The sequence below is a fragment of the Equus caballus genome, chromosome 20 (assembly GCF_041296265.1).
Source record: "Equus caballus isolate H_3958 breed thoroughbred chromosome 20, TB-T2T, whole genome shotgun sequence".
Lineage (NCBI taxonomy): Eukaryota > Metazoa > Chordata > Mammalia > Perissodactyla > Equidae > Equus > Equus caballus.
This window is the reverse complement of record NC_091703.1, coordinates 30,089,111-30,101,673: the sequence shown is the minus strand read 5'-3', so window position 1 is coordinate 30,101,673 and position 12,563 is coordinate 30,089,111. Positions and strand designations below refer to the sequence as shown.

The 12,563-nt window shown below is 36.6% G+C and overlaps 1 protein-coding gene across 1 annotated transcript; it reads left to right on the top strand.

The window, feature by feature from the left end:
• Positions 1 to 342: 342 nt before the first annotated feature.
• OR2AD1 (olfactory receptor family 2 subfamily AD member 1) lies at positions 343 to 1,287 on the top strand. The gene is given in 1 exon segment (NM_001391109.1): positions 343 to 1,287. A coding segment is annotated over 1 exon segment (945 nt).
• Positions 1,288 to 12,563: the final 11,276 nt, after the last annotated feature.

Here is a 12,563-nt window from a genome sequence, read left to right as displayed (position 1 = left end):
ACATAACCCACTCAAAATTACTTAACTAACTTTGTGGATTTATTATGTAATCAAAATACATAGAACCAGGGGGCCATAGGACATTAAGGCTTTTCAATGATTTACAATTCAGTGTAATTGGGTTTAACATGTTATTTTCAGAACCACTCTGGATATGATTAAATACGAAGAGACTTTGGGCACTGAACACAGGGGAAATGTTAAAAGAGATGTTCCAAGTGGGAGAAAGCATGTAAGTAAGTTTTAGATACCCTGACAGACTCCAGAGATTTTCAGTTCTACCTAAGGATGATGATATTTTTTGTTACCATGGTGTTGTCTGCTAGCCTTTCATAAAGAGAAATGGAAACAAGCAATGGAAGTTCTGAAACAGACTTCATTCTTCTGGGGTTTTCTGACAGGCCTCAATTAGAACGCATCATCTCTGTGCTTGTCTTCATCTTCTATACTGCCACTCTGGTAGGAAACACAACCATCATTCTTGTATCTTACCTGGATACCCAGCTCCATACTCCCATGTATTTCTTCTTATCCAATTTGTCTTTTCTGGACATCTGTTATACAACTAGCATTATCCCCCAAATGCTGGTCAATCTATGGGGTCCAAAAAAGTCTATTACATACGGAGGATGTGTGCTCCAATTCTTCTTTGCCCTGGACTTGGGAGCTACAGAATGTCTTCTCTTGGCTGTGATGGCCTATGACCGCTATGCTGCTGTCTGTCAACCTCTTCACTACACAGTAGTAATGCACCCTCAGCTTTGCCAGAAGATGGTCCTGACTGTCTGGTTAGGTGGTCTAGGCAGTGCCTTAATTCTTTGCCCCTTGACTTTGAAGTTGCCAAAATGTGGGCACCGGGAAGTGGATAATTTTTTCTGTGAGATGCCAGCATTGATCAAGATGGCTTGTGTCTATTCAAAAGTAACTGAGATTGCTGTCTTTGCTCTTGGAGTGGTATTTCTTTTGGTACCTCTATCACTAATTCTCATCTCATATGGAGTTATCACTCAAGCTGTCGTGAGGATCAAGTCAGCAGCAAGGTGGCATAAGGTCCTCAACACATGTGGTTCGCACCTCACAGTGGTAACTCTGTTTTATGGAACAGTCATTTATATGTACATGAAGCCACAGAATCACACATCCCAAGATGAAGGGAAGTTCCTTACTCTCTTTTACACAATCGTCACACCCAGCCTTAACCCTCTGATCTACACGTTAAGAAACAAAGATGTCAAGAGCGCAGTAAAGAGAATATTCTGGGTAGAAAAATGGTCAGCAAAGTCATGACTTAGATGGAAAAAATCAGGGTGTAGAGAGATAAAGAAATAATATTGACTTTTACCAACAGATGATGAATCAATTCATTTATTCAAAGGGCATTGCTGGGGTGTGTACTAAATAGCAAGAATTATACTAGGCACTGACTTTGTAAGTAAGTAGGAAGTACAGAGAAATGATAAGGAGATAGATAAACAAGAGATACAGATACAAAAATAAAATGCAATCCATGTGCTAAAAAAGTCTCAAGACTAATCAGGGACTGCAGATAAATAAATATATAATTATGAAATGTGGTAAGTACAATAATAGAGATATGTACAAAGCATTAAGGAAAGATCTCACACAGGCATTTATTCTAAAGTAGGATTATACTGGACACTGATTTTTTTCCTTCCCAGACTTACCACATTTATGAGAAACACCACTCCCTTTCATTCACCTGATAGTACCAGAGGAGCCTTTGTGGTGGAGACTAACTTCCTACCAATACTCATTCCACCTTCTGCCCCAAGTTCTAACCAGGCATAGGACCACTGTTCTGCAAATTACATTCCTAGTCTGGCCTCCACCAACACAATGCCAAGGAAGTGACATGTGCCACTTCTGGGTAATTCTGTCAAATATGAAGCCACTTGCTCTCACCCCCCTCCCTCCTTCCCCTTCCTGTTGGCTGGAATGCGAATGTGGAGTGTACATAGCTCTGACAAAAATCCTAAGAGGGAATGGAACAGTAAGATGTAAACAGAACATCCCCCCAGCTGAGCAATGCCTCCAGACTATAGAAGGAGAAAAACCCTCTATATTATTCCATATTAATTAAGTCTGTATTTTGAGGTCTCTCTATTACAACAGCTTAGATTTTGTCCTTATGTGGTCTGATAAAGGATTAGGCTTTTTCCTTTAGGGTAGTGTGGTCCCCGGGCCAGCAGCATCAGCATCACCTGGCAACTTACTAGAAATGCAAATTCTTGGACCCCACCCCAGACCTACTAAATCAACAATCTGAGGATGGACCCAGCAATCTGTTGTTTTTAACAAGCACTATGTGTGATCAGGCTAAAGATTGAGAACCACTGTTGTAGAGAATAGGGAGACATTGAATGTCTCTAAACAGAAAATTAACATGGTTTTATAAATATTATTAATTTCCTTCCAGATAGATATGCAAAAGAAGATCAATACTGATATTTCAAAGCTTTTAGATAAGTAGTTTCCAAATGTCCCAAATGTCATACTCCAGATCAAGGCCAGTCAATGAGAGACTTGTTTTTCACCAATGTGGAGAAATGAGGAAAATAAGAAGTTTCATCTAAGGGTAAATGAAGTCAATATAGAAGTTTACTTTTTATCTAATACTATCTTCTTGTACATTGGTTTTATAATTTTCTTTCTGTTATTGAATTATGGTGGTGGTAGATGGTAATTTCTTGGAAAGGGGCTTGATACTCTTACTTGACAAAACAAAAATTTAGCAATCTCATGTTTGCTCCATGCTTTTTTACTTTATTTTACTGGTAAGTACATTCAAAATCTGGGGATCTGTATGCTGGAGAATAAACTACTCTATTTTTCTACAAGTCGGCCATTTCGGAGATTAGAAATTTTCTCTGTAAGTGAGATTGCTGACATTGTACAATGCCCTGTCTCTGTCATTTCAAAGGCAGAATAAGCCACCATTTACCTGAAGTATTTGAATGGTGGGATGTGGGCAGTAAGGGTATATTGTCTCTCTCCCTGATCCTTAAACTCTGTGGTTCCCATCCCACAGTAAAAACATCATACCTTTATTTTAAGGTTTTGGTTACTATTTGCAGCTAACTTAAAAATTGTCAATTGTTTAAGCCTTGGTATAAATGAGTATGAGAGAGGATGATGATATCAAAAGATAGAGAGAGAGTAAAGACAACATAAACTTTATGGTACTGTAAAGACTGTGAAAAAAGAAGAATAGTATAGAATGGTGAAATTGTAGCCATTGGAAATGAGTATCAACTTTTCTTTGTGAGAAAGGTTAATCCCAAATCTTGATAAACATTTGCTTTATCATTTAAAAACCTCTTACTCAATCTACATTCAGTTGAAATCTTACTTCATCTGAAAAGTCCTTACAGATCTCATCAATCCATCCTTTGAATTCCCTCAAAATTCTGACCATATATCTATTATGGCATTATCTCATTTTATTTATTTGTTTGTATGTATGTTTTTCCAGAAAAGGCATTAGTGAGCTGTTCAACAACATAGAACTTCTTCTTATGTGTGATTTTGCTGTGTCTAAATTGGTTTCTGACACGAACTGCATTATTAATAAATGTCTATACAATGATTAAATGAATGGTTTTTTAATCAATCTACATGAAAATGTTATTAATTCTGTAGAATATGGCAAATATTCATTGGGTACTGAATACTGGGGCAACATTTTCAGGCTTTTCTTAATACTTAAGACACATGAAACACCAGAGTTTTTCTTTCACATGCGTAATATTATAGAATCTTCACAACATCACTCGGAGGTACATACAAGTATGCATTTAGAAACTAGAAAAGGCATCCAAATTAGAAAAGAAGTAAAAATGTCTCTATATGCAGATGCCATGATATTATATATAGAAAACCCTAAACACTCCAACAAAAAACTGTTAGAACCACTAAAAGAATTCAGTAAAGTTGCAGGATGCAAAAATCAATATACAAAAATCCATTGGTTTTAGATACTAATAACAAACTATCAGAAAAAAATTTAGAAAGCAATCTTATTTACAACTGCATCAAAAAGAATAAAATACTTAGGAATAAATTTAACCAAGCAGGTAGAACACCTGTACACTGAGAACTATAAGACATGAATGAAAGAAATTGAAGACACAAATAAATGGAAAGATATCCCACGCTCATTGATGGAAAACATCAAAATTGTTAAAATGTCTATGCTACTCAAAGCAATCTAAAGATTCAACACAATCCCTATCCAAACTCCAACAGGACTTTTCACACAAATAGAAAAAACAATGCTAATATTTGTATGGAGCTGCAAAAGACCTCATATAGCCAAAGCAACTTGATGAAAGAACAAAGCTGGAGGCGTCATACTTCCTGATTTCAAACTATATTACAAAGCCATAGTAATCAAAATAATATGAGGTTGGAACAAAAACAGACATAATTAGTGGAAGAAAACAGAAAGCCCAGAAATAAACCCACATTATGAGCAGTCAATTTACAATAGAGGAACCAAAAATATACAATGGGGAAAGGGTAGTCTCTTCAATAAGTGGTGCTGAGAAAACTGGGCAGCTACATACAAAAGAATGAAATTAAAACTCTTATCTTATACCTCTCACATTAATTAACTCAAAATGGATTAAAGACTTAAATGTAAGATCTGAGCCATGGAACTCCTCAAAGAAAACATAGGAGAAAAGTTCCTTGACATGGATCTTCAAAATGAATTTTTGGCCAAAAGACCAAAAGCATAGTGAACAAAAGTACAAGTAAGCAAGTGTGATTACATCAAACTAAAAAGCTTTGGCACTACGACAACAAAAAATCAACAAAATGAAATGACAACACATGGAATGGGAGGAAATATTTGCAAACCATATATCTGATAAGAGGTAAATATCTAAAATATATAAGGAATTCATACAACCCAATAGCAAAAGAATAAATACTCTGATTAGCGAATGGGTGTAGACCAGCCTGGTAGCATAGTGGTTAATTTCACTTGCTCTGCTTCGGTGGCCCAGGGTTTGCTGCTTCAGATCCTGGGCATGGACCTAGACACTGCTCATCAAGGCATGCTGATGCGGTGTCCCACATTGAAAAACTAGAAGGATGTACAACTAGGATATACAACTACGTACTGGGGCTTCAGGGAGGAAAAAAAGAGGAAGATTGGCAACAGATGTTAGCTCAGGGCCAATCTTCCTCACCAAGAAAACTATGGAAAGAATTGGACATGCAAGTATATGAGGCTAATAGAATGCTTAATGACATCAATCCAAAAAGACCTTCTCCAAGGGATATAATATTAAAACTGTCAAAACTCATTGACAAAGAAAAAATAGTAAGGGAAGTAGAAGAGAAGAAAATAATCTACAAAGGAATCCCCATCAGGATTTCAGTGGATTTTTCAGCAGAAACCTTACAGGCTAGGAGAGAGTGGAATGATAGATTCAAAATACTAAAAGACAAAAACTATCAGCCAAGAATACTTTATCCAGAAAAGTTATCTTTCAGATATAAGGGAGAAATAAAACCTTTCCAAGACACACAAAAGCTGACGGAGTTCATTGCCATTAGACCTGCCTTCCAAGAAATGTTGAAAGGAACTCTCCTACCTGAAACAAAAAGTCAAAGCTTTACAAACATTTGAGCAAAGTGATAGACAAAATCAGAAAATTGTAGCTCTCTATCAGAACAGGTTAGCAAAAACTTAATTATTAAATGAAGTATAAAGTGAAAAAAAGCATCAAAGATACTATTAACGCTTCAATTTAGTCACAAACTCACAACACAAAACAGAAAAAATTGTGACAGCGAACACATAGAAGGTGAAGAAGAAAGGGATGGAGTCTGCATAGGCTAATAGAGATAAGAGGCAATCAGAAAATGTACTATCTCATCTATGAGAACTTTTATCCAAATCTTATGGTAACCACAAAACAAAAAATCAGAGTAGAGCTACAAATCATAAACAAAGAGAAAATCATCACAGAAAACCACCAAACTGAAATGGCAGGCAGAAATACAAAGGAGAAGAAACAATGGAAATATAGAACATCCAGAAAACAAAAGATAAAATGGCAGTATTAAGCCCTCATATATCAATAATCACTCTAAATGTTAATGGATTGAATTCACCAATCAAAAGACACAGAGTGGCTGGATGGATTAAAAAAGAAGACCCAGCAATATGCTACTCCAGGAAAAAAATCTCACCTCTAAAAACAAACATAGGCTTAGAGTGAAGGGGTGGAAGACAATACTCCAAGCAAATGGCAAGAAAAAGAAAGCAGGTGTAGCCATATTCAAATCAGACAAAGCAGACTTCAAGATAAAACAGACAATGAGAGACAAAGAGGGGAATTACATAGTGATAAAAGGGACATTCTACCGGAAATACACAACACATGAATATACATGCACCTAACACAGGAGCACCAAAGTATATAAAGCAACTATTAACAGATCTAAAGGGAGAAAATGACAACAATAATAGTAGGGTATCTCAACACCCCACTTACATCAATGGATAGATCATCCAGATAGAAAGCCAACAAAGAAACAGTGGTCTTAAACGAAATGCTACACCAGATGAACTTAATAGATATACAGAGAAAATTCCATCCCAAAACAGCAGAATACACATTCTCCTCAAGTGCACATGGAACATTCTCAAAGATGGACCATATGTTGGGAAACAAGGCAAGCCTCAATAAATTTAAGAAGATTGAAATCATATCAAGCATCTTTTCTGACAATACTATAAAACTAGAAATCAACCGCAAGAAAAAAGCTGGGAAAGTCACGAAGATGTGGAGACTAAACAACATGCTACTAAACAACCATTAGATCAATGAAGAAATCAAACAAGAAATCCAAAAACACCTAGAGACAAGCTAAAATGAAAACACAACATACCAACTCTTATAGGATACAGCAAAAGCAGTACTGGGGGGAAATTTACAGCAATACTGGCCTACCTCATCAAACAAGAAAAATCTCAAAGTAATCACAAGCTACACCTCACAGAATTAGAAAAAGAAGGATAAACAAAGCCCAAAGTCAGCAGAAGGAGGGAAATAATAAAAATTAGAGCAGAATAAATGAAATAGAGACTAAAAGAAATAGAAAGGATCAATGAAACTAAAAGCTGGTTCTTTGAGAAGATAAAGAAAATTGATAAACCCTTAGCCAGACTCACTAAGAAAAAAAGAGAGAAGGCTCAAATAAATAAAACTGAAAGAGGAGAAATTACAGCAGTTACCACATAAATACCAAAGATTATAAGAGAATACTAGGAAAAGCTACATGTCAAAAAATAAAAGACAAAATTGAACTATTTGCAACAACATGGCTGGATCTTGAGGGTCATGCTAAGCAAAATAAGTAAGATCAAGGAAGACAAACACCATATGTTTCAAAATTCATATATGGAAGATAAACACAAGGATATGGAGAACAGATCAGAGGTTACCAGAGGGGAAGTGGGTGACATGAGGGTGAAGGGGTAAAGGGGCACATATGTATGGTGATGGAAAAAAACTAAACTATTGGTGGAGAACACAATACAGTCTGTACAAAAACTGAAATATAACAACATACCCTGAAATTTATACAATGTTAAAACCCAATATCTCAATAAAATAAAATATACAAAAAACGAAATAAGTGTTGGTGAAGATGTGGAGAAAAAGGAACCCTGTGTACTGTTGGTGGAAATGTAAATTGGTGAGCCACTACAGACAACAGTATGAAACTTTCTCAAAAAATTAAAAATACAACTATCATATGATCCAGAAATCCCACTTCTGGGTATATATCCAATGGAAATGAAAACAGGGCTTCAAAGGGATAGCTGTATTCCTATGTTCATTGCAATATTATTAACAATAGCCAAAACATGGAAACAACCTGCGTGTCCATCCCTGGATGAATGGATAAAGAAAATGTGCTGTATATATATACAATGGAATACTATTCAGCCATAACAAAGAAAGAAATCCTGCCATTTGTAACAAAATAGATGGATGTTAAGAGCATTATGCTAAGTGAAGTAAGTCAGAGACAGACAAATACTTTATGATCTCATGTGTGCAATTTAAAAACAAAAACAAGGCTCATAGTTACAGAGAACACATTGGTAGTTGCCAGAGGCAGGAGTTGACAGTGGGATGGGGGTGGGGGGGCGGAGGCGAGCAGGGGTTAAATGGGTGAAGGAGGTCAAAAGGTACAAACTTCCAGTTATAAAATAATTAAGTCATGGAAATGTAATGTACAGCATGGCAACTATCGTTAGTAATTCTATGTTGCATATTTGAAAGTTGCTAAGAGAATAGATCTTAAAAGTCGCCATCAATCAATGCAAGAAGACCAACTCCACGGCATATAGTAGTGAAGCCAGCAAAAGTCAACGACAAGGAGAAAATATTAAGGACAGCCAGGCAAAAGAAACTAACCTACAAAGGAACCCCCATCAGGCTATCAGCAGATTTCTCAGCAGAAACTTTACAGGCTAGAAGAGAGTGGAATGATATATTCAAAAATCTGAAGGACAAAAATCTACAGCCGAGAATTCTCTACCCAGCGAAAATATCCTTCAAATACAATGGAGAAATAAAAACTTTCCCAGATAAACAAAAATTAAGGGAGTTCATTGCCACAAAACCTCCTCTTCAGGAAATCCTCAGGAAAACCCTCATTCCTGAAAAATCCAAAAAAGGAAAGGGGCTACAAAACCAAGAGCAGAGGAGATAAGTAGAAGGACAACAACAGAGAGTAGCAGCTCTACATCAGAACAGATTAAACCATGGGACGAGAAACAAAGGAAACTGAAGAAAACTGGAAAACAAGACACAAAATGGTAGTGGTAGGCCCCCACGTCTCAATAATCACTCTAAATGTAAATGGATTGAACTCCCCAATCAAAAGACACAGAGTGGCAGGATGGATCAAAGAACAAGATCCAACAATATGCTGCCTCCAGGAAACACACCTCAGCCCCAAAGACAAACACAGACTCAGAGTGAAGGGATGGAGAACAATACTCCAAGCTAATAATGAACAAAAGAAAGCAGGTGTCGCTATACTAATATCAGACAAGGTAGATTTCAAAGCAAAACAGATAAAGAAAGATAAAGAGGGACAGTATATAATGATAAAAGGGACTCTCCACCAAGAAGACATAACACTTATAAATATATATGCACCCAACACAGGAGCACCAAAATTTGTAAAGCAACTCTTAATAGAACTAAAAGAAGACATCAAGAACAATACGATAATAGTAGGGGACCTCAACACACCATTAACACCAATGGACAGAACATCCAGACAGAAAATCAACAAGGAAATAATAGAATTAAATGAAAAATTAGACCAGATGGACTTAATAGATATATATAGAACACTTCATCCAAAAACAGCAGGTTACACATTCTTCTCAAGTGCACATGGAACATTCTCAAGGATTGACCATATTTTGGGAACCAAAGCAAACATCAATAAATACAAGAGAGTTGAAATAATATCAAGCATCTTTTCTGATCATAACGCTATTAAACTAGAAATCAACTACAAGAAAAAAGCAGAGAAAGGTGCAAAAATGTGGAGACTAAACAACACGCTTCTCAACAAACAATGGATCATTGAAGAAATTAAAGAAGAAATCAAATATTATCTGGAGACAAATGAAAATGAGAACATGACATACCAAATCATTTGGGATGCAGCAAAAGCAGTCCTAAGAGGGAAATTCATCGCAATACAGGCTCGCCTCACTAAACAAGAAAAAGCTCACATAAGCAACCTCAAACGACACCTAACAGAACTAGAAAAAGAAGAACAAACAAAGCCCAGAGTCAGTAGAAGGAGGGAAATAATAAAAATAAGAGCAGAAATAAACGATATTGAAACAAAAAAGACAATAGAAAGGATCAATGAAACAAAGAGTTGGTTCTTAGAAAGAATTAACAAAATCGACAAACCCCTAGCCAGACTCACCAAGAAAAGAAGAGAGAAATCGCAAATTAATAAAATCAGGAATGACAGAGGAGAAATCACAACAGATACCAATGAAATACAAGAGATCATAAGAGAATACTATGAAAAACTATATGCCAACAAATTGAACAACCTGGAAGAAATGGACAAATTCCTAGACTCCTACAATCTCCCCAAACTGAATCAGGAAGAAATGGAGAATCTGAATAGACCAATCACAAGTAAGGAAATAGAAACGGTAATCAAAAACCTCCCCAAAAACAAGAGTCCAGGACCAGACGGCTTCTCTGGAGAATTCTACCAAACATTCAAAGAAGACTTAATACCTATTCTCCTCAAACTGTTCCAGAAAATTGAGAAAGATGGAGAACTCCCTAACACATTCTATGAAGCCAACATCACTCTGATCCCCAAACCTGACAAGGACAACACAAAGAAGGAGAACTACAGGCCGATATCACTGATGAACATAGATGTAAAAATCCTCAACAAAATTTTGGCAAACCGATTACAGCAATACATCAAAAAGATTATACACCATGATCAAGTGGGATTTATACCAGGGACACAGGGATGGTTCAACATCCACAAGTCAATCAACGTGATACACTACATCAACAAAATGAAAAACAAAAACCACATGATCATCTCAATAGATGCAGAGAAAGCATTCGACAAGATCCAACACCCATTTATGATAAAAACCCTCAGTAAAATGGGTATAGAAGGAAAGTACCTCAACATAATAAAGGCCATATATGATAGACCCACAGCCAACATCATACTCAATGGACAAAAGCTGAAAGCCATCCCTCTGAGGACAGGAACAAGACAAGGGTGCCCACTTTCACCACTCCTATTCAACATAGTACTGGAGGTGCTGGCCAGAGCAATTCGGCAGGAAAAAGAAATAAAAGGAATCCAAATAGGTAATGAAGAAGTAAAACTCTCGTTGTTTGCAGACGACATGATCTTATACATAGAAAACCCCAAAGAATCCACAGAAAAGCTATTAGAAATAATCGACAACTACAGCAAAGTAGCAGGGTATAAAATTAACGTGCATAAATCAGTAGCATTTCTATACACTAACAATAAACTAACAGAAAAAGAACTCAAGAACTCTATCCCATTCACAATCGCAACGAAAAGAATAAAATACCTTGGGATAAACTTAACCAAGGAAGTGAAGGATCTATACAATGAAAACTACAAGACTTTCTTGAAAGAAATAGGCGATGACATAAAGAGATGGAAAATCATTCCTTGTACATGGATTGGAAGAATAAACATAGTTAAAATGTCCATACTACCTAAAGCAATATACAGATTCAATGCTATCCCAATCAGAATCCCAAGAACATTCTTCACAGAAATTGAACAAACAATCCTAAAATTCATATGGGGGAACAAAAGACCGCGAATTGCTAAAGCAATCCTGAGCAAGAAAAACAAAGCTGGCGGAATCACAATCCCCGATTTCAAAACATACTACAAAGCTACAGTGATCAAAACAGCATGGTACTGGTACAAAAACAGGTCCACAGATCAATGGAACAGAATTGAAAGCCCAGAGATAAAACCACACATCTATGGACAGCTAATCTTTGACAAAGGAGCAGAGGGCCTACAATGGAGAAAAGAAAGTCTCTTCAACAAATGGTGCTGGGAAAACTGGACAGCCACATGCAAAAGATTGAAAATTGACCAGTCTTTTTCACCACACACCAAAATAAACTCAAAATGGATCAAAGACCTAAAGATTAGGCCTGAGACAATAAGTCTTTTGGAAGAGAATATAGGCAGTACACTCTTTGACATCAGTTTCAAAAGAATCTTTTCGGACACTGTAACTCCTCAGTTGAGGGAAACAATAGAAAGAATAAACAAATGGGACTTCATCAGACTAAAGAGCTTCTTCAAGGCAAGGGAAAACAGAATTGAAACAAAAAAACAGCTCACTAATTGGGAAAAAATATTTACAAGCCACTTATCTGACAAAGGGTTAATCTCCATACTATACAAAGAACTCAGACTGCTTAACAACAAAAAAACAAACAACCCGATCAAAAAATGGGCAGAGGACATGAACAGACATTTCTCAAAAGAAGATATGAATATGGCCAATAGACACATGAAAAGATGTTCATCATCGCTAATCATCAGGGAAATGCAAATCAAAACTACACTAAGATATCACCTTACCCCCGTTAGATTGGCAAAAACATCCAAAACCAAGAACGACAAATGTTGGAGAGGTTGTGGAGAAAGAGGAACCCTCATACACTGTTGGTGGGAATGCAAACTGGTACAGCCACTATGGAAAACAGTATGGAGATTTCTCAAAAAGTTAAAAATAGAAATACCCTATGACCCAGCCATCCCATTACTGGGTATCTATCCTAAGAACCTGATAACAGATATCTCAAGAGTCCGTTGCACCCCTATGTTCATCGCAGCATTATTTACAATAGCCAAGACGTGGAACCAGCCTACATGCCCAGAAACTGATGATTGGATAAAGAAGATGTGGTATATATACACAATGGAATACT